This window comes from Idiotropiscis lumnitzeri, chromosome 1, assembly GCF_059441095.1.
Source record: "Idiotropiscis lumnitzeri isolate Australia: NSW breed Sydney's pygmy pipehorse chromosome 1, RoL_Ilum_1.0, whole genome shotgun sequence".
Classification (NCBI taxonomy): domain Eukaryota; kingdom Metazoa; phylum Chordata; class Actinopteri; order Syngnathiformes; family Syngnathidae; genus Idiotropiscis; species Idiotropiscis lumnitzeri.
The window spans coordinates 33,680,422-33,702,883 of record NC_142391.1 but is presented as its reverse complement, the minus strand read 5'-3'; the positions used below and the strand labels follow the sequence as shown (position 1 = coordinate 33,702,883).

The window sequence follows — 22,462 nt, the reverse complement described above, 5'->3', positions numbered from 1 at the left end:
CTGCACCGAGGAGAATTGCGTCAGTTTATTCAATTCCACAATTAACCAGTGTTCTCTACTGAAATGAGGATTCAGAGCTGCATTTGTCAACCACCCCAAAAATATACACAAAACTATCAAGTTTTACGTGTCTATAACGTTATTCCATTGCACAAAGTCACGTGTGAACATTTAGTTTGCTTAGTACACATTTTTGTCCGTCTGTCTCTGTGCGACATTTTACTTTGCAGAACCAGTAGGCTCTTCTCCTTCATTGGTTGCAACAGTCTTCCTGTCATCTGGACACAGATCTGAAATGAGACCACCGAGCTATGATGCATGGGAGTTATTCATGCGAGAGATGATATAAAGGGAAAATGACAAGCGTACCTGAGTCCAGAAAGTAGTATTCCGGGGGGAAATTAAGACACACGGCCTGTTTCTTGAAGGTCTCCAACTCGGATGGCTCTAGTTTACCAGTTCGGGCTTTGAAAAGCAACAAGAGAAATGCAATTTTAGTGATGACGACTAGGACGGAAAGGCTTGTCGAATACTTTGAGGCAATTAACAACATGATGACCAATATTAAAATGTGTTAACAGTAAGTGTTCATCAACCACGAGGCAGATGTTTTATTCTTAAAAATCTGCGGTGATTTTTGTAAGGCACTGTTTTAATCTTTAATATTGCACTTAAAATATTCAAAATGAAAACAAACTATTCTTAAATATTGATGTAACTTAAATGTTTAAAAATGAACAGTATTTAAATATGACATTGAAATATATTATAATTGACTTAAAAGTGAAATTTAACTGAACTGCATTTAAAAATTTACTACGCCTGATAAGTAAAATGTACTGTACTGGATTTTCAAAACATTTAAACTGGCTGTATGCCAAATTATTTTGATTGGACATTTGGATGTTGCATTAAAAGAGTCACATAAACATGCAGTAGAAGTTTTTTAAAGGTTTAAACTGCATAGTCACTTTTCTGCAGTAATAAGTGATGGTGCATTTGACGAAACATACTAAAGAGAAAAAGGTATCGGCCCTTAGATTTGCCATCTGGGAGGAGGGTGGTGTCTTCGGACAGGAGGCAGTCGGAGCAGGTTGCGTAATATTTGCCCTCGTGATAGGAAGTATGGTTGTTGATGTTGACTGTGCAGACAAGACAAAAAAAAACCATCCCACATCAGTTTACGTAATGGTATATAGTATAATAGAGGATATAAAAGTGTACACACCCCTGCTCTAATGCCTGTTTTTTGTATATTCAAAACATTTTGTATATTCCAAAAATGTCACAAGGGTCAACTTTTTTTCCCACCATTATTGTGACCTAAACATCATTGAAATTCTTGTGCACACCCTCGTCGTTCAGAATTAACACATTAAATTCAAACACATGTTAAGTGGGAGTCATTATACGCTCTGAGGAACGTCAAATAAATTAAAGCCGTTCTAGAATGCTTTTACTAACTTTTTTTTTTGTGCTAGCTAGAAATTTATTTTTATAACCCAAATCAATGAAGTTAAAATGAGTAAAAATCTCTGAAAGCTGAAATGTTTTATTCATTCATTTCAAATCCGTCCTTATGGCATCTTGAGGGAACTATGTTTGAGTGAGAATGAAGAGCCTCATATAATAGTGCTTTGCCTCCATCGTGTGGCCTCGATAGGCAAACATTTTTTTTAGTGCACCCATCAATTTGGGTTCGTTGCAAATGTGAAAAAAAATCCTAACAGCAATACTCATCGCTAATTACTTGGAATACTCCAAATGCCTCTGCATGCAACACCAAATTCATGAGAAATTATGCATTTAAGTAATTAAAAGGTGATGCCTACAGGTGGCGTGACTAGTCATTCCGGAGACGGTGACATCAGCTGACCCCTGAAGACATTTATTGTCGTTCCTGTATGGTCAAAAGGGGAAACAGGAATAAGACTTAATGACAACGGAACAGTTTGGAAGCAAGACACCCGCGAGTGTGGTGTCCTTACAGGCGATCAGCCCAGTAGAGGGAGATGCTCCCACTCTGGGAGGATGGTGACAATTCGATCCACGAGCTGTTCGCTGCCACCAGGTCGCTCTTCAGGCCTGGCTCATCCCATGAGCCCACATGGAGAACCCATTTCCCGAAAATCTGAAAAAGATTTCATATTGAGCGTAGTGTTTTTATTTATTTATTTATTTTTTTATTGCATATTACAAAACACATTCACAGGTGTGAAGGAGGTTGAAAAATGTGAAACACACTCATCAAAAAAAAGTGATATGAACACATTTACTAAGGAGTAATACCTGAATTACAGTGAGTCCATCAAAGCAATATAATTTAGGATTCAGTTTGAATTTTCTGGAGAAATATTGCCTAAAATGTCAATTAAATGTGTGACATTGCACAATATGTCAACAGATGAATATCTGAAAAATTAAATCCACAAATTAGTGCAAAGTAAAGGCTGCACACTTTTCTTTCTTTTGGTATTTTTCCAGACTTTACACAAAGAATTGGGCGTATGCCCCATTTGTGAGATGAAATAAGTCATCTCCCAGCCAATCAAAGTGCGCCCCAATCTTCTATCCATCCTTCCATTATCTGAGCAGCTCATTCTCACGAGGGTCCCAGCTGTCTTCGGGCAGTAGGTGGGGTACGCCCTGCACTGGTTGCCAGCCAATCGCAGAGCACACATAGACAAACAACTATTCACACTCCCAATCACACACACCTAAGGACAATTTAGAGTGTTCCATTAACCTACCATGCATGTTTTTGGAATGTGGGAGGAAACCGGAGGACCTGGATTGATTGGCGCATGGAAAGTGTGTTTAAACAGGTGAACTGCAAGATATCCCCTTGCGGATTATGTGTTGCAATTGGAGAATGCCTTGCACCACCATCACGTGTGAGTTATTTTGTTATTTAAGCTCGTTTTGATTTTACTTCACAGTGATTAACTTCTTTGTACACTGTGAGATATACAAAAATGTTAATTAAAAAGTGCAGTTGATAAAGATTTTATAAGGGAATTGTTTGAGCCTGCAGCAATTTAATTCACTTTAAATTATTTACTATGGGAAAACTATTTTTCAAGTCATCCAACATCTCCCAACACATTGTGTTTGACTTTGGGGGTTCCACTTAAATTATATTACGGCAAATATATTACTCCTCACGGCAATAGTGCCTTCCAAACCACGGCTAAAAGCAAACAACGGAAAAAAATACACAGTTAGCTCTTTATTAAGCACTAGTTAAAATCATTGGAATGTGATTTTCATTTTAATAGAACATAATTACATATACCGTACTGATATCGCAGTAAAGCTTAGTTGATGTAATTATTTTAAAGTAATTAATTTCATTATGGAGAAGTACGTAATGTGGCCGGTAATTATTTCTTTATTAAGAGTGTGTGTTTAAAATGAAGACAAATACCCGAACACCCAAAACCTTCATAATAATAACAAACAGTGAAAGACCACTCAAAACATAATTCAGGTTTTGAGCACACTCAAATACTCACAGGGCTGTGGTTGTCCAGCTGCAGAGGTTTAACAAGCTCCTTACAGTCAGGTTCAGAGGCAGCACACAGGGAGGTGAAAGCGAGCAGAACGGCCAGCAACTGCGCAGACATGGCTCAAGATGGGAGACCACCACGGAGTGCAGGGATGTTTGGGAGGCTGCCTGCAAGTTGTCTCTCAGAGATGTGTTGTATAAGTGGGCTGGAACACACACGCACACACACACACACACACCCCCCCTCACATTTGATGCCCGGTCGCCAGGGGTCTCTTGTGTCCTATTCATCCTGTTATGTAACCGCCAAATGAATAGGAAGGCTGCCTGCAACAAGCACAGTGAGATGTGTTGTGAAACAGTGGGCGTTTCTAGACCCCCTTAAGGACCCCAGGCTAGAAACCATGCACCCCCCCCCCAAAAAAAAAAGATTTTTATTTACAAATAACATATTGAATCACAAATAACTACCGGCAAGCAGAGAAAACTTTTTTGTTGTTTTGTGTGCCCAAAAGCGATTACATTTGCGTTTTACCCTGCAATGAGGGAGATTCCTAAATCTTGATGTGAATCTTGATGTGTCATTGCAATATCTATTTCAGATTCTATTTGTGACAGTGACATGGACCAATATTAGCCATCCCTCGGGGGTCCCTATTAGCAACCAACCATCAAGTGCAAGTGAGGGGTCTCAGGGGTTAAGACAAGCGGTCAGACCCTCACCAAAGATCTGCATTTGCCATGCGTATTGTAATTAGCCACTGAATGACCAAATCGACTCAAATGGGTAACTCAACGTACTTTTCCAGAAAAACGTCATAGTCCAACTAATGTAAAATCAGGTTTGATCCAAATGGGAAAAAGAATGCACTTATGTATCACTTTATCTTGATTAGATGTTTAAAAAGCCATATTCACTTTATTGTAAAGCGAGCAGGCCTACTGATCTGATTGGGTATCGCAACTGCCTATCGAACCTTAAGAGCCCGTTGACTCAGACAGTACAGACGCCCGCAAGCAAGAATCTGAAGGCTCGGAAATAAAAGAATGTGCCACTGGTATTATGACATGTGCCTTGCAACACAAGCTAGCTGAATTCTAATTGGATAAAAACTCTCATGTAAAAACATGAATGTGAATAATAATCACATAAATAATATGTAAATATGTTCATGGTTTCATGCCTTTCCCCTGAGTGATGGGCAGACGAGCCCTCAAGGAGTGTATTGACACAAAACATAAACTGTATTGATACTGTGTTGGTCAGTTAACAGTGACCTCTGCTGTACATCGAAAATCATTGCAAGTAAACAAAATGGAAAAAATGAAAAACTTGCATGCAGTAAATCCTACAAAAATGCCTGTGAAATAATATTGGAACTTTATTCAATTGCTAGTTTTTTACGTCAAATATGATTTCATCCTTGTAAAATCTAATTTGCTCCATTTTTTAACTGAGTTATGTTGTTTCTGAAAAGTGATAAAAATTCTATGCAATATAAACACTTCCACATCATGGAGGCAAAATGAGTGCGATTAAAATATTCAACTAATAAACGATATAGATATTTGAATGATCTGGATATTTTATGTTAAGTTGGTTTAAAGTGCTTGGAAATTAAAGAAGACAGGTGGAGCCCAATACACGTTAGTGACACATTTTTCAACATTTGCGTTCATCAACATCTTTGAAGGTCATCATTCACACTAATGTTGAATTAACCAAGCTTTCCTAGTTTCAGTGCAAGTCTGATCCCAAATTTCAGAAACTCGAGCATTGGCTTCCTCACTTACATATAATTTGCTCTTTTTGGTGGCTGAGTCCCCGATCACGAGTACTCGTAACGTCCCAGTGTCATCGTGACATCTCATCATGTTTGTTCACTTTTGTTTAGGTTGGCTGTCTCTCACCTTTCTGGCTTCTGCGTCTAATCGAAACTCAGAGGGGCTTCTTACAGAACCTGTGGATGACTGGAAATTTGTACGTTATATGAAACAATTTATTTATAGCAGTGGGCAATAAAGTATACTAAGGTAATTTTTCAGGTCTGTACACTTTATGTCATTACTTATTGTTTTGAGGGCATGTTACGTTCACTCCCCAAATTTGTAAGTAAACATCTTTTATTCTACTCCTCCTTTATAAGTCAAAATTGTCTCCTTTCTTTTTTCAATCGGTTTTTGACCTTATGTAAAATGGAGAGTAATCTCTCTCTCTCTCTCTCTCTCTCATATAAACGCTTCAGTTTTTCACGTCCACTGACATCTTCCCCGCTCTCAAACTCCTCGTCATGTTTGCTCACTATTGTTTAGGTCTGCTGGTTCTGTCCTGTCTGGCTACTTCATCTGATTTGAGCTGTGAAGAGCTTGTCACACCTCTTGATGATCGCAATGTGGTAAGTTTTCAGAAAAACATTTTCTCCTTGGAATTGCTTGAATAGAAGCATGCCGTAATATGTGGAGAGTAAATATACAGGGAATTGAAGAGACTATGAACTGAAGACATCTGAATTATTCTTTGTTTGTTTTATTATGATGTCTTATGACATTCGATCTAAACTCCACCAATAATATTTTGGAGAGCTTTCAAGAAGCTAACCCACAAATACTTACCAAGACTTTGATGGTGTCTTTTGGATTTTTGTGCATGTCTCTATAGATTTCTGGAAAATGGATATTTTATGTTGGCACATCCGACAATAAGGATTACTTGGACGAACTTAAAACAATTAGCAGCTCCTGGCTTGATCTCTTACCTGTGGCCAACACTGATAACTTCACAATGACCTGGAGGGACAAAATGTAATTTTGCTGTTTTGTTTTTTATTGGCAATCAAATTGGAAGAATGGATGAAAATAACTCTAACGACTTTACTTTTCTTTTACCAGAGATGGAAAATGTGCTTCTGACAATGTAAATTCCACTTATCCAAGCAGCTCTGCAAATGTTCAATGTAAGTCCATTGAGATTGGTAGTGCCATGATTCATGCAACTCAATCGCATGCTGTCACTCGGGTATCGAGTCCTACTTAATGACCTGTGATTGACCAGGATGTACATTAATAAGCAGAAGTACCCATTCTTCCAACGTTCTATTTTTACAGCTCACTACAGAACTCCTGAGGAAATACATACTGAGACATACCTGAAGACGTGCCCTGACTGCCTCCTCTTGATTGACACCATGATATTGAAGATCCCAAATTCAAGACAGCTAAAAGGACGATTCTTTGTCCTGCTAAGTGAGTCTGCACGTGTCTCACTATTAATTGGGACCCCTAATGAGGTCATCTGAGGTCATCCGACATCATAAAGTTGTTTATGTGTGCAACAGCTAAATCGGGAGGACTCGATGACGCTCAACTGGAGATTTTCAAGAAACAGGCTGCTTGCCTCAAGTTCACCCGAAGTTTGCACTTTGGAAACGGCACTGGTAAGAACGATGCTTCCAATTCTGTAACGCTTCTCTCACTTGTAGATCTGTGTCCAGAAGAGAACCTATAAATGGGAGAAAACAATCTGAGAGACAAACCTCATGACGGACAGTCAAGATTATTGCATGATATCCATTTCCCACGTTTATTTCCAATATTCCAACTTGTAGATAATACTCATATGTTATCGGTTCAGTGCCTCTCTGTTTCTTGGTTATAACATTAATGGGTTATTAATATACGTGCTTTAATATTCTTCTCACATGTATCTGTCTACAAATTAATAAATTCAGATTTGGTCATTGGATTTTAACAGGCTGGCCATAAATATCAGAATTGGGGAGAATGTGAAAGACATGGGACCTTGTCAATGAACGGTTCTTCCCACTTACTCTATTTTCAAGATGACGAAGGTACATTTTGTTGTGAGGGTGGGGATGTGTGATTGGGCTCATGACAGAAATGGACCAATTGCAGTGACTGCTTCACATGTTTTGTGGTTCAAAATATTCAGTTCAGTGTCAACCAGAGCAATATATATTCCATAGAAAAATACAAACATTTACCACATAACAACCTGCAGTAGTAAAAAAAAAATAGGGGGTAAAAAGAATTGGAAATGCAGCGGAGAAATAAAGTTAGAGCGAGAAGAACACAAAGCAGATTCATCCCATTCGTGACTAACACACTTGAGAAAAAAAAACCCTGAGCCCACTTGTTTCCAGATTATTATTTTGTATCGTTAATAATTGTTTTGGTCAAACTGTTTATTGGGTGCCCTGTAATTCCACTTTTGACCACTAGATGGTGGCACAATTATTTAGTTTTAGACGTTGTTAATTTTAAAGAACAATGAAACGAGTATTGAATGGTATCTGCTGTAATCCTGCTTTTTACGCCAACAAAAAGTGACGGCTGTGGTTTGATTTTATAACGGACATCTTCGGGTATGATTATTGCTGTATATTGTGGGATGATATGTTTAGTTTGTTCGTTTGCAGTAAAGAAATCTATTGCTGTATCAGTGCACTTTTAGACTTTGCTTATCCATTGCGCTTCATACTCCCTCTCTCTCTAAATGTATGTGTTTTGTTTTTTTTAAATGTCAGATTATTTTCTAAATGTGTTTAAAAAAATGTAAGTGGCGTAAATGCTATCAAAACGTGCCTTTATAGAGTAAGTAAATTAATGTAATTTTATTTCAGTGGCGGTCTATGACGTACGTAATCCACATGATGGCCTGGAGGGGTGGGGTTACTGTACCGGGGTGTGGGGTACTACACTTAAAGTTTTTAATCTTACGCAGTCTGTAGACTCCACTCCACTTTTTGGTCCGATCTTTGGATTTGCACCCACATTTCTTGGATGCCTGGGTGAAGAGACGACTGGAGCTGTCACATGATCATCACCTGGTGATTTGTTGGCTTCGATGTAGGATGGAGTATGCATCATTGTCTGTGTTTACAGTGGGGATAGAGCCCTGATGGACTCTGGACTGTGGGTCGTGAGGAAAAAACTTCAAAGAGCAGAGGTTGGTGGTAAGGCACCAAATGAACTTTTTCACTTGAGTAAAAAAAAAGGATATTTGTCAAGGAGTTTCAATGCGTCAAACATTTTACTCATAATCGAGTATTGTCACAGTGTTACGAAGCTTTGCTACGCGTACTGCGCTACTCTCGATTGCAAGCGTTCACTCGTAAAATTTGGGAAAAAAGTCATCTATTGTCACCACCTAGTAGCGAACATGCCACGAGCTAATCATAAATGGTAAACCGAGAAGGTCACCAAACACAAAATTGATTGAGGCTACAACGAACATGCAAATACAATTACACTATCGGAACCGCCCGCAACTAAATTCACTAAATTAATTGGCCACCTGATGTCATCAGTTCATGGAGATAGCATTTAAAGATGTAATGTCATTGACAAATTTCACAAATCGGTTATCTCGTGTCAGAATTATTGGAGTCACAACACAATTCCACTTCTAATTTGATCAACTTTTACTCTTCGCAACGCCGATCCTTACATAAAGAAAAAAACAAAGGACAGAAGGTTACAGAATCCGATGCTGGCCCCTCTTATGTAATGATATCTAAAAAGCGCCATTGACAAGAAGACAGACAAGAAGTTGTCAAGATCAGGTCCTAAGTCCTTGCTTGCATTAGGCTATTATGCAAGCTCTCTCTCTCTCTCTCTCTCTTTCTCTCGCTCTCTCACTGACTGGCTGTATAAAAGCTTCTTTTTTTTTTCAACCAATGTTGTGTTTCTTGCTCGCTGCATCGTGTCAATCCCACGCCATCTCATCATGTTTGTTCACATTTGTTTAGGTCTGCTGGCTCTATCCTCTCTGACTGCTTCGTCTGATCTGAGCTGCGAAGAGCTTGTGGTACCTCTGGATGACCGGAACCAGGTATGCTGTCTAAAAGCACGATCTGCTTAGAATTTCTTGAAAACAAAAAGAAAAGAAAGAAGGGGGAAAAAAAACCCTTTTTTTTTAAACATTCTTTTAGTATGATGCTTTATGATATTCCGTGTGAAATCTACAAATTATTTGGGCTGAAAGCCAACAATCAAGCAACTCAATAATTCCTCCTTTAAACTTTTGTGTGTCTTTTGGATCTGTGTGTATATCTCCTCAGATTTCTGGAAGATGGATATTTTATGTTGGCACGTCAGATAATAAGGATTACTTGGACGAACTTAAAAAAATCAGCAGCTCCTGGATTGATCTCTTACCTGTGGCCAACAGTGAGAACTTCACAATGAGCTGGAGTGACAAAGTGTAATTTTGTTGTTTCATTTGCTATTGACAAGAAAAAAACATTGAATGGATGAAAATAACACAAACAACTTTACTTTTCTTCACCAGAGATGGAAAATGCCTTTCAGATCATGTTACTTCCACTTATCCAATCAGCTCTGCAAATGTCCAAAGTAAGTACATTGGTGGTATCATGATTCAATGACTATTTGTGTGAAACCGACTGTGAGTGGTTTTCAGTTTTTATCTGACTTGTGATTGACGGGAAAGTTAGGTTCTCGTGGATGGATGGATTCAGTTTCTGTCCAAAATCTTTTTTTGACATGTTCTATCGTATAGCTCACTTCAGCACCTCTGATCAAGTACATACTGAGAAATACCTGAAGACCTGTCCTGACTGCCTCCTCTTGATCGACAACATGACGTTTAATATGCTTAATTTGAACGGCAGATACCTGTACCTCCTCAGTGAGTATATATGCAACTCTAAATATTTACTCTTACAAAGTTTTGGCCAGGTACGTTGTGACATCATAAACTTGTTGATATGTGCAACAGCAAAATCAGGAACACTAGATGACGCTCAACTGGAGCTTTTCAAGAAACAGGCCGCTTGTCTCAACTTCACCCAAGATTTGCACTTTGGAAACAGCGCTGGTAAGAATGACGCTTTCCATTCTGTCTCACTGATGTCGAGATAGTCACCGCTAACCTGGAAGTCTTTGCTTTCTTTTAGATCTGTGTCCAGAAGCGAGCGTCTAATAGGAGAAAAACGTACTCCAGACAGCAACTTTGGCAGACTATCACCTTCACATCATGTTTATCATCAGACTTAACTTTTCTATACTCCAACTTGCATTGCATTATTGTGTTGTCACTTTTTAATATACAAGCATTAATATTCTTTTACATGTCAACAAATCAATGAACATTCAACTTGCCCAATTGAATTGAACTGGCTGATCATGCCATCTTCAGGACCGCTTATCCTATACAAGGTCGCTGGGGCCTATCCCGGCTGACTCTGGGCGAAAGGCAAACGACATCCTGAACTAGTCGGTAGCCAGTCGCAGGGCACACACAAACACCATCACTGAGCGGGAATTGATCCCACACACAGATCAGTTGAGTGTACCACTACACCATCAGTGACTCCAGTCTGATCATATATGTCAAAATCTGGAAGAATGTGCCAGAAATAAACAAGTTGCATAAAAATATTGTTTCATTCTCTTCATGAAGCGTCACCTTACCGTGGTGGAAGGGTTTGCTTGTCCCAATGATCCTTGGAGCTAAGTTGTCGGGGGCCTTTATGCCCCTGGCAGGGTCCCCCATGGCAAATAGGTCCTGTGAACCTAAAATGTCGGACGAGGCACAGCCGCCATGAAGTCGAAATGTTGCAGATTGAGCAGGTCGTAAATCGAGAAGTTCCAGTATAGCCACCAAATTAACTCCTATTTCATAAGAAATTAGTCCACCATTGTGGCAAAGGTAATATATATCCACATTTTATATGTATCGAAACAATAAAGTTAGTCAACTGTGTAACAGGGTTATTATAGGTTTAGAATTTTATTTATAGTTAGTTTTTAATTTTGTTTTGGATTTTTCAAATATTTATATATTATATATAAATATTTACAATATATTTTATTAAGTGGCAGGACAGCTTTATTGTTTTTAATTAGTTGCAGTTTTTTTTTCAAAAACACTTTTAGTTTAGACTTAGTTTTAGTTTAGTTTTCGTTAGTATTAGTTTTTGTTTTTAACAAAATCGAGAGGAGAGATGTCATTGTGTAAACAAGAACTTAGGACCCGAGAATGAAAATGGACCTCAGTGAACTTGTCATTATCTTTCATTGCCTAATTTTCCCTTTTTTTAAAAAATTCTTACTGTTTAACAATTTTTTTTTTCGCTGAACGCCAGTTGAGTTGCTTGCGATTTCTTGACTATACGTATAGCTAATAATAATAACATTCCCTTTATTAGTCCCACAATGGAGAAATTCGAGATTCGAATCCAGGCCTCCTGGGGAGACTGGGTCCTGAACGCGGCGCCTTAGACCACTTGGCCATCCTGGCAGCAGCCTGCTCTACAGTCGTGCACTATCATAAACAAGCTAATGATAAAAGATAAAGATAAAGATGCCCTTTATTAGTCCCACAATGGGGAAATTTGAGAATGCGTGCTGGGCATGGGATTTGCGCCTCTATTACGCCGTAGTGACCCCCCTCGACATGGTTCCCAACCTTCTTAATACTTGTTGCACAGCAAATTTCACTTAGAAAATGCAAAATGAAGAATAAATACAATTCTGCAGGCTCTGAGAGGAACCTTCTACAAGCCAATGTGCAGACAATTAATTACTTGGCTAATAACTGCCTTAAAGTTTGAAATTTTATCCTAAAATTGTTTTACCTTAACGAGACTTCCGTGGTGCTTTTTAGCCAAAAGTACAATCCTGGTGAAGCGCTGTCACTTGAAGTAATCATGGCTTAGCTTTCACTTTGTACAATAACATCAACAAGGACAATTTGAAATGTGGACAATTTCAAATGCAATATAGGATTTAAGGTAATCTGTTTTTGGACAAACTTAAGCAAACACTTTTAATTTTATTTTTTTGCAGATGTTTCGTCGTCCTTGTTTTAAAGGCTGCTCTCAGCTGCTTGTCGGATGGCTAAGCGAACTCCACTCACACCTTCAAAACACAGCCATATAGTATCCGCTTATCCATCTCGACTCTGAATAACTGAACGGCGCATTTGAAAAACGTCACATGCACGACTATGGTGGTTAAAATACGCCACTGCATCACCAAAAGCACGATGGACAAAAGAGAATCGAGATGAGACACTGGCTGAGGGAAGAGAAGCTTTATAACAGCATATTCAAAACCATGAAATACTTCTCTGTATATTTACAAAAACTGAATACAAGAATAAAAAAAGAAGTGAACACATCACAAATGGAGTTCGACGTACTGCCACCAAACATGGTCCAATTTACAAATGTGTCATCTTGTACCCGCACCTATGGCTTCATACTTACAAAAGAACCACAAATAAAGTTGCCTGCGTTACGTCATCATCATCATCAGTCCATTCCTCCCAATAGCGATAAGAATTTTCATTAAATAATATATATAATAATTATAATATCAAATACACATACAAGACAGGGAGCTACATTTGTGGGCTGTACACTTTTGCAGTTAGGAATGCGGAGGAAGGATGTTCACAGGCACGTGGACCTTTTGTACACGATAAATAAAACATCCAAAAACATGAATTAGAAACAATCCCACTTTCTGTACCAACCAGTATTTAAGTCCACACTGATGTCACAGTTTGATCGGTGGATGAGTTGAAGTGTTGGATGCGAAATCTTATGTTGTCTAATAACTGTCAATCACCCCAATGTTAGAAACCAAAACAAATGGTCAAGTGGAATGCATGTGTGCGGTCGCAGCCATGAAGCAACTTGTAGTGAATATTGTGGCTTATTTGGAATCAAAGTTCAGAGAGCACTCTGCGTGGGCCATTAAACTGAAAAATGACTCGTCAATAATTGTGTTTATCTTAAACACTGGCTTCTTCTTAGAGTTAGAAATGAAAAACATTAGGATGCCATGTTTGTAAGTGGAGGACAAACAAATGAAGAAAAAGGCAAAATCTGCAGGAAATCAGAAAAACCTTAAGGTAATGCAATTGCGATGTCATTTTCTTATGACAAACATTTGTTAGGAACGCTACAAAAAAAAAAAAAACAAAGTCCATGGTGACAATCAGTTACAGTGTCACTAACAATGTGGAATGTCTTGAAACTTTCAAATAAATACGATGCAGGCCGTCTTGTCTGTTGGTGCATGAAAGGTCCACGCTCAAACATCCTCATCTTTTTGTGTTTGAATTGTTCCTTTTTACAGTCGCATAGTTGCAGAAGAGGAATTGATGTGTGGCCAAGTGCTTATTTGGAATGGGATGAGTTCGATGACACAAACATCGGGGGGAAGGTGGGGTGGTGTTGGGACAAAATCCTGGATCGTTGTCCTGATCGGGGAGGTCAATGGCGAGGAGGAGGAGTCACAGGTTGACGTGACATCAGACGTGTGCCTTTGCTTTTGGTCAAAGGTTGGCAGCAGGCAAGCTAACAGGCTGCTGAACTTGCTTCTTTCGTTCTTCACACGCTCATGGTCATGTTTGGAGAATACTGAGAATGCAGAGGCATGAAAAACATCCTGTCAAATAACTTCATATGATGTTGCTCTACTTCAGGGATCGGGAGGACCCCATGAGTAGCTTATTCTAAAAATATCTCGCCAATGATGGGACATTGGGATTTTTTTGGGGAACGTTTTAGAATTAATCATTTGAAAATGTAAACACTGGCAGCGATTCATAAACATAAAGTGGTGCATATTTCTATTTGTCCATACCCTGCTCTACATTTTTGGAACGTGATCTTTAGAATGTCAGGAATTATCGCGCGTCAATTTTATTTTTACAGCCAAAGTCACTAGAGAAGTTATCTCAAGGCCCTTTACATTAAGGATTGAATGTCTATTTTATTTATTTATTTATTTATTTTTCATAATTTATTTTTTATAAAAATAAAAAAATAATAATAATTTTTTTTATAATTGAGTAGTAATCTAATGAAAAAAAAAAGAAATTTGCAGCATTCCCCAAACGTATTTACCCCACAGTTTAACAATAAATATGGATCGGCATGGAAAAAAAAAAAAATATATATATATATATATATTACCCTGAGTCAAAAATAATAAATAATTCTTTTATTTTATTTTTTTTTAAAATAGATTGTACATTGAAGGATTTAGTGTAGTGCTGAATTGTTCAATGAGCCGACCAGTCTCATCTCAAGTGTGTTGTAACGGGACGCGTAGCTAAGTGAACTTGTTGACCAGTCAATGAATCAGTTCAACCTTGACTTTATGCACAGAGAACAAGCACAACACTTGTTTTATTGTGTTACCTTAGAGGTTTCTACTTGTACCATTTCAACTTAGCGTCATCCGCCATTTTCAACAAACTTCGTCTGAACTTCCTTTTCACGTAATCAGAGGTTTTGAAAACTCAAGCCTCCCCAAACATTTACACACACTGTACATGATAACAAATAAATAACATTTGACTAAGATAAGGTCTGATCTGGATTATTTTTGTCAGCAAACGATTGTGCTTGTTTTGTTTTGTGTGTTACTTGACAGCATCATTGTCCTCTGTAGTTGACCAACTCACACTTTCGCTCTGAAAAGGGTTGAGGAAGTTTCCAGTCATTTCTCCATCCTCTCTGGGGGTTCCTGGCTGGTTACTCATACTCAGATTACCTGGAGAATTCTGAGGAAACGCATTGAGACAGATAATAAAGAGCACTTGCATAGACAAGGTATCACGGTAATTACAGTACTGTCTTACCTTTGGGAGACTGTCCATATCGCCAGAGCCTGAGTAAAGTACATCACATACCTCATTATCATATTTCTTTACTAATTATTTAACAAATGAGATCCTTTTGTTCTCGTACCTAATGATCCATTCATGTGATGTGGCTCCATTCCAGCCATTCCCCCTAATGGGCCGTCACCTCCTGCACCCATGGGGAACTGAGGACACACACGCGCACACAGTAGAAAGTGACGCTCAGGTCATCAAGATTACATTCTCTTACTAAATTCAACCCAAGTTCACAGAAGCATAATAAAAAATTGCAAGAACGCACATTTGGTCGACTGCCCCCTGGGGGGCCTGTGCTGATCATAGTGTACATGTTGTCGCCAGAGTTGGTTGAATCTATTGGGGGAAATTGCACAGTGACGATAAAAGGATGGAGGAGCACTTATGCATACAGTATCTTACCTGCTGGACTTGGCATGATTGGGGTACCGGGTGGTCCACCTCCTCCTGGAGGTCCCTGAAGTTTGAGTAAAAAGGACTATAAGAATCACTTAATTCTATCTCTGAATGGGATGGGCGTTTGACTGAACAGGAAATTGAGAATTCATGATTAGTTCGTTATCTTGCATATAATGAGATCATCGCTGTGTTTCTTTACACACCCAAAAACTGTACAGAGGTGATATGAGGCAGGCCCCAAGTGGGCCATCTGGAGTATGTACTGTGAAAATTGTCACTGAAGTGGTGCCATTTTCAAAATCGGCAAATAAAATGCTTTTGGTAGACCTCGCCAGGTCCAGTGACTAACCTGGAGCCAATTGGGCCACTGTTTCATGTGGAATGGATCATACAAGCATTCGCTAAGAAAAGCGTCTCTCTGCCGTTCTCCCTCTCGCTCGTTCCCTCTCTCAGTTTCTTCTTCGAATAATAATCAATCAGCAAAAAAATCGTACATCTTCATTAAAATGCTGTGAACTAAACTGGGCCGGTCTGAGCCATGAAAGGCCAGGCCTGAAAAAGGAGTACCCTGCCTTGCGGTACAAGTTTAATAGGTTCTGTGATCATGCTTGTATGTCAAATCATCTTTCCTCATTGAAAAAAATGGAAATGCCATTAATCCGTTACAGCCTCCCCCCAAAAAACAACAAATAACTTATGTCAGGACATGTTTTGGACTCAAAACTTTTAACATTTCATTCATTAAGCATTTTGAAGCCACGTTTCGAAGAATGTTTCACAATTTGCCAAACTGCCTCTTGTTGTGAACTGAGTCGAGTTGTGTTCACTGTCACTAGCTTGCTACACGTATTTTCTGTCAAAACAAAAAAATCGGTTAAACGTAGTCGAGTCTACCTGCAATTTGCCGCCAAGTAATGCATTATCAACAATTTCAACAACAACCTTAATTTGCAACAATGTATGCAATATTATGCTCATCCTCAGTCTGCACAACGAGGTCTATATGTATTTGTATCATTAAGTATTTTGGCTACAATTTATTTTGAAACATTATTTATTTTTACAAATAAAATAAAGGTACGGCACACGTATTTATGTGTATCATTTCGATTTAGGTAACGGCAGCTTGACACAAAGAGAAACACTTCCAAGTTTTTATACTGCTCTGTAACTATAAAACTAAAACTCTAGAGATGAACTATACGTACCACATAACTGCCTGGAGATGCAGACGAATAAGGAGTCTGAAAGACATGCAACAAATGTAGAAAGTAATGTTAAAAAAGTCCATGGTGAATTATATTGAAATTAATAAACAATGAATAAAAGTGTAATTAGTGTAACACTCACAGAGTTTGAATTTGGAGGATTTGGCCAGGGTCTCCCACCTCCTGGCCCCCTGGAATGCACACACAAACACACACACACATGTGTCTTAATACAGCAATTGAAAGTATTTTTCAAAGACATGTTCAAATTAAAAAAAAAAAAAAAAAAAACTTCAATAGTCCACTGCAGTCCACTTACATGTTGATGCCCGGCATCCCCGGCCCAACTAGCGCATTCAGTGGCGGCCTCATCCCTCCTCCGTAGCTCTACAAAGACAAGGCAACCAAAACAGTGTGTAAGTCTAAAAGAGAGTCACTAACAAACGGCGCACACACACGTACACACCTGGGGCCCGAGAGGCACCATTCCCCTTGGCGGCGTCATCCGCTGCATTGGCCCTCCCATATTTGGGTGTCCTAGAACACAGAAAGAGTCTCACAGTGTAAGTGTGCATCCATGCATGTATTTATCTTCGTGAGCATACCTTGCTGTCTTGTGGGGTCCATGCCACTGGGCAACATAGGCTGACTTCCTGGCACACCACCAAGACCCTGCACACAAGAGAGAGACGATCCTTCACTCCCATCTCAAGCACAAACCACGACGAGCTTTTCTGCCTCTGTGGTGTTGCGTTTGCAGCGGGCCTGCAGGGGTCGCTGTGGCACGTACCTGATTGGGTAATCTGAGGGGTGGTCTGGGTCCGCCCGGGTATCGAGGGGACATAAAAGGCTGCAGCAAGGAGATATGAATAAAGATGAGAAAAACAATGACAACACTGGCGTGTCATACTTCTTAATAATCTGCTGCTGCCACTCGATTTACATTATAGAGACCTAAAATACGAATACGTCATCCAAACATCCATTCACCCTCACATTCACACCAATTTAGGGTCTTTAATGAGCTTAACTTGCATATTTTAGAAGGTATGAGGAAGTCAACAGATAGTGAAAATCCAAGCAAGCATGGGGATGATATACAAAATCTGCATAGGAAGGACTCAAACATCCAGTATGGCTGGGTGTGAATGTTTGCTAGATAAATAAAATGTAATTATTATTAACCTCAACCTAAACTCAGGACATTGAGAAAGATATGCTAACCTGTAGGCCACCAAATTACACATTCCATGAAACTCTCTCTAGGTCATTTATCCCTCGCATGTAACAAAGAAGTGCGGCTCTACACAAGAAATAGTTTTAAAACACACCACAAGATGGCCACAGCGCTCTTGTGTTTGTGCTTGGTGGTCTCACACTCCTGTCACTGAAGACCATATGAAATCGGTCTCTGCTTTATTGCTGTAACAGCAAAATTTAATGAATTTGGAGATTGTTGATGTGCACTCAAGAAGGGTTTGCCCCACCATTTTATTGTACTTCATCCAAACTTTTTTTTTTTTTTTCAGTTTTGATTCAACCAGGAGAGCAGCCTAAAAATTTTCAGTGAGGTGGCCAGTGTGACAGTGACAAGTGGCCAGCGGTGGCGGTGCATGCATGCGAGCTTGTGCCATTCGTCATATCAAATCATCCGCTGTCAATTTTTCATGAAATGAAATTCACACATACCCAAAACAAGGCCCATCACACTCACCATCAGGAAGGAACAAGTGTAAGAAAAGTGCAATATTTTGCTGAGCTCGATTTACTAGAAGCAATTTTCTTTGCCGTATAGTTTTGTTTCTTATGCACTGATTTATTAGCAAAACAACCAATCAGAGTGATCAGTTGTCAACTACATTTGACATTGCACAATCAATTGCTCATTTATTTTAAATCATGTTTAAAAAGCACAACAACGCACTAGTTTCTTAATGCTTCACAATTCTAAACATTATTTTTTTACTTTTGTACCTGCTTGTATTATGAGTATGTGTGCAAGATTGCTATATATGTGCATTTTATTTTTAGCCAGGGTTGCGGCCAGTCTAGGACTGTTAAATGTGTAACTAATTCAGTCAACAAGCAAAAAGAAAGTCCCTAAACCCAAATTAGGACATGACCAACTAGGTTTTGTGCTTTCTACTACTGACAAAAATCATTTCACCTGATCTCCTAAACTCAACAATGACTTTTTGAAAGCTTGGACTCGAGAAAGGCCCGTTACAGTTATTGAGCTGCATGTCAGATTCGAGTGTCTGAGATGGACTGATAAAGACAGCGAATCAATGCGCTCCTGGCAGAGTCGCTCTCATCATGTGCTTACTCTAAAAGGTTTAAATGCGCTCACCTGAAAAAATCCCGGTGGGACGGGACCCACTGGCATGCCATCTCCTGGGGGGAGGTTCCCGAGGACGGGGCTGGGGGCGGCTGCTGCACTCTGAGAGAAGAGTAAAAGTGAGGTGCATTATTTTCTAATGCTATACGAAATGACGGGTAATTCAGAGACAGTTACTCAAACTCATCCAAATGATGGTCTTGTTAAAGTTGATAAAATATTGAATTAATCATTATTCGTATATTTATCCTTGACTGTAGCATTCGCTGGGAATATCATATTGCTGTTCATCATTCGTTCGCCAGCTTTTTCATGGACTTTTTTTTAAGAATTGTTTTTTTTCTAGGTTTTATAGTATACAAATTGTAATGTGCTTGCATGTGGGAAAGGACAGCCACAGTTGCAAATGCACTTTTAAGGTGTTTAGTGAACGCCAAAAAAGAAGGACACTCGCTGAGTCAGTGATATCACTCCTCACCCCACCAAGCCCCGCCTCTTAAAGGCACATGCATGTACAGAAAAACTACTAAAAACTAATGCGTTACTATCAGAAACCTAATGACAGGAAGCGTGAACATGTCTGATGATGATGTGGGAACATAGTGACTGTCTGACTGTCTGGTGTTCTCTTTTTTTTTTTTTTAAGTGTCTGCCCACTCTCTCGTTTGTTCTTCTGATCTCCCCTTTTGCTTTCACTCTCTCGCTGAAGGCAATCGACGGAGGTGGATTCTCTGAAGTTTCCGCCTGCTGACTTTTTAGGTCACAGAGGAACAAGGTTTAATCAGGGCTGAGATAAAAGCGCACTGACGACACTCTCAGATTCTCCTCGGTTCCACCCACCACCCCGGCTATTCCCTTGTTTTACAATACATCTTCTCACGGTTCGCACTTTCTATCTGCTGACACAAACGGAGCTCTGGGGGAAACGGTTGATATGGACACCGATGTTGGGTAACAGAGCAGCGTTGAGAGAGGATTTTTGGGAGCTTTCACCATTTTTATTCTTATTTTCTTGCACCCTGGATTACCCAGAATGCATCTGCACTCTCGCAGCTTGGAGGTTTGCTGAGTTTGCCTTCATGCTCAAAGAGAGAGAGAGAGAGAGAGAGAGAGAGAGAGGGGAAAATGAGGACAAGGCAGAGATTATGTGAGTGCATGCACCCGTTGTTGTGCACTTTTTGTTTGTTAGTGTATGTACATGTCTGTGTATGTGTTTGTGTGTGTGTGGTGGGGATTTGCTGGAGGAGAAGAATATCTACCTGACCTGCTGACAAATCCGTATTTTTCCTCTTCAAATAGATGAACAGAGAGAAAAGAAGAACAACAAAAACAAGCCAAGACGTCTCCCTGCCCCAGAGAGCAGCAGCTCGCTTCATCTTCAAATAATTCTTTGTCCATTACAGATGAACTTCAAATGTTGTACCAGTTTAACCAAACATTCCTGGGGAAGAAAATGTCAACAAAACTTTGAGGATGAATACCTATCAAGCCACCATCTCTAAGATTTGACCACAACAAGTATCTTAAGGTTTAACCACACAAGTGTGCTTTTTCCTCTATCTCGTCCCTCCACAGACACACAACACAAATCTAATATACCGGAGAGTAATTCCAGCCATAGTTGTACACGCCACAAGGGGACAGTATGGTTCTGGAAATACCTTCATGTTTCCTTCCTGGTACTGTGGGTCAGGTGTCAGTAGTTTTGCTTTATTTGAATTGTATTGTACAGTGGTTATTGGTTAACTATCCGAAAGATAACTTGTTACTTAAATATTGCATGCCTGTAGAGTTACAGTTACAATTTAATTCTGATAATTTAATCTTGGCTGCAAATGTATTTGATGCAAATGAATACTTCTGGTGGGAATATATTTTAAATGAGTTGTCTACAACTTGGACGTCAACAAGCATCACAAAAAAGATATTTGGCTTTGATGGTTCACATCTATTCATATTTCCTAATAATACTCGCGTATGGAGCATGTTTATGGGATTTTGCACATAAGATGATGAATTTGTTTCTTTTAGTCTTGTGTTCTACAGCACTGAGATGTTGAATGTCGAGTCCATCTGGCTCCTTCTCTTTACTGTGCTTCTGTTACCGGAGGCATTGACGAAGCAGGTCGTCCCTGGGGGCCATCATTTTGATGTAGGCCTGTTGTTTCTCCTGTTTCATGCCCATGACGCTCAGTTTTAGTCCACAGCCCCTTCTCTTTCTCTATATCGATAGCCAAAATGAAACACCTCCAATCGGACAGAGGCGTCGAATCCAGTTCCAGAAAGTAAACCCTGCCAGAGTTTGTCTTTAGCCACAGGTGCTTCTACTCGACCGGCAGGCAAGCTCTTTAATATTTATTTATTAACATTTTCTTTTTCAATTTTTTTTTTTATTTGTTTGTCTTTCAACATTTGGACGTAACTGGCAATCTTTTGATGTCGGCAGTGTTTAATGTGATCATAAGAATATGCCTCATATGCATTGTGAGATACAAGAGTATTTGTTTTCGTGACATTCCAAATAATAAGAAGGAGCTCTGATAGTGAAATCCGTATAAGGTGTCTTCCGTTATCAAAATGTGAATTTGGTCTTCACCATTGGCTAATGTAGTAAAGGTTAAAAAGATTCATTTTGTAAAACCACCTCATTACTGCAACGCTACTGAGGCTGAGTTTCCTTCAAAAGTCTCCTCAAGTGATCACATTATACCTTTCTTTATTGGCCATTAAAAGGTAACTTTTGTCGCACAGCCATAAAAAAGCAGGACTAAAGTAACTTTTTAGTGTAACATAATCAACTCCTCCAAACTATTTGCCAACCTAATTCAGAACAGCCTGAGGGAAACTTAGCTCATTTGCAATCAGTTATTACAAAGCCAAACTGCAGCTCACAAGATGCGCTCAAGACAGCATACACTTTCCGACTATTATGTTTGCACATGTTGCAGGACCAAAAGGAAAAGATAAATGTGTATCAGTTAAGCGTCAAAAGTATAAATAAACAAATAAATAAATGACATCCATCCATTTTCAATGACATGATTTTGGCTGATTTTTGGTTTGGTGTTTGGTATCAGGGTTTCCTTGTGTTTCTTTGTATCTTGTTGGTTTGTTGTGCGCACCTGTGCTGGTCATCCCTGTCCTTGGTGTAACCCAATCAACTCCCTCCAAAAATGTGTGTCTTGTTCAGGTGTTCCTCGTTGTCTCGTTAATTTGCTTGTATTTAGTTCCCTGTTTCCTTTCAGTCGATTCGTTGTCTATGTCAGTTGTTAAATCTATTTGGTCTTTGTTAGTCAAGTCAAGTTCAAGTCCTCCTTTTCGATTGT

The 22,462-nt window shown here is 39.3% G+C and overlaps 3 protein-coding genes and 1 long non-coding RNA gene across 4 annotated transcripts in view; 2 read left to right on the top strand and 2 right to left on the bottom strand.

Annotated features, from left to right (window-relative positions):
• Positions 1-10: 10 nt before the first annotated feature.
• On the bottom strand, positions 11-3,735 carry LOC148344316 (uncharacterized). Its single transcript, XM_088296435.1, has 6 exons — positions 3,516-3,735; positions 1,989-2,131; positions 1,833-1,900; positions 1,014-1,142; positions 370-465; positions 11-290 (listed from the first exon to the last, which is right to left on the bottom strand). Exons 1-6 carry the CDS (start codon positions 3,624-3,626, stop codon positions 220-222), a joined length of 618 nt encoding a protein of 205 aa, XP_088152561.1. The 5' UTR covers positions 3,627-3,735; the 3' UTR covers positions 11-219.
• LOC148344315 (uncharacterized) lies at positions 3,625-10,928 on the top strand. Its single transcript, XM_088305723.1, has 14 exons — positions 3,625-3,678; positions 4,111-4,189; positions 5,591-5,617; positions 5,822-5,904; positions 6,168-6,310; positions 6,398-6,462; positions 6,614-6,751; positions 6,844-6,942; positions 9,277-9,359; positions 9,589-9,731; positions 9,819-9,883; positions 10,050-10,178; positions 10,269-10,367; positions 10,447-10,928. The coding sequence occupies exons 1-14, from the start codon at positions 3,625-3,627 to the stop codon at positions 10,470-10,472; spliced, it is 1,233 nt and encodes a 410-aa protein (XP_088161849.1). The 3' UTR covers positions 10,473-10,928.
• Positions 10,929-12,571: 1,643 nt separating this feature from the next.
• ssbp2a (single stranded DNA binding protein 2a) overlaps positions 12,572-22,462 on the bottom strand; it is a 49,578-nt gene continuing 39,687 nt past the window's right edge. Inside the window, exons 5-17 of the mRNA XM_088296306.1 lie at positions 19,149-19,238; positions 17,589-17,648; positions 17,404-17,470; positions 17,265-17,335; positions 17,118-17,185; positions 16,941-16,989; positions 16,799-16,834; positions 15,594-15,648; positions 15,457-15,527; positions 15,262-15,340; positions 15,153-15,181; positions 14,976-15,074; positions 12,572-13,923 (exon numbers count right to left, since the gene is read on the bottom strand). Coding sequence (XP_088152432.1) covers positions 13,894-13,923; positions 14,976-15,074; positions 15,153-15,181; positions 15,262-15,340; positions 15,457-15,527; positions 15,594-15,648; positions 16,799-16,834; positions 16,941-16,989; positions 17,118-17,185; positions 17,265-17,335; positions 17,404-17,470; positions 17,589-17,648; positions 19,149-19,238 — 804 coding nt within the window. The 3' untranslated portion in view covers positions 12,572-13,893. The remainder of the gene's footprint in view (positions 13,924-14,975; positions 15,075-15,152; positions 15,182-15,261; positions 15,341-15,456; positions 15,528-15,593; positions 15,649-16,798; positions 16,835-16,940; positions 16,990-17,117; positions 17,186-17,264; positions 17,336-17,403; positions 17,471-17,588; positions 17,649-19,148; positions 19,239-22,462) is intronic.
• Positions 20,238-22,170, top strand: LOC148344314 (uncharacterized). The gene is made up of 2 exons (XR_015843198.1): positions 20,238-20,283; positions 20,436-22,170. It is a non-coding gene; the product is annotated as an uncharacterized LOC148344314 (long non-coding RNA).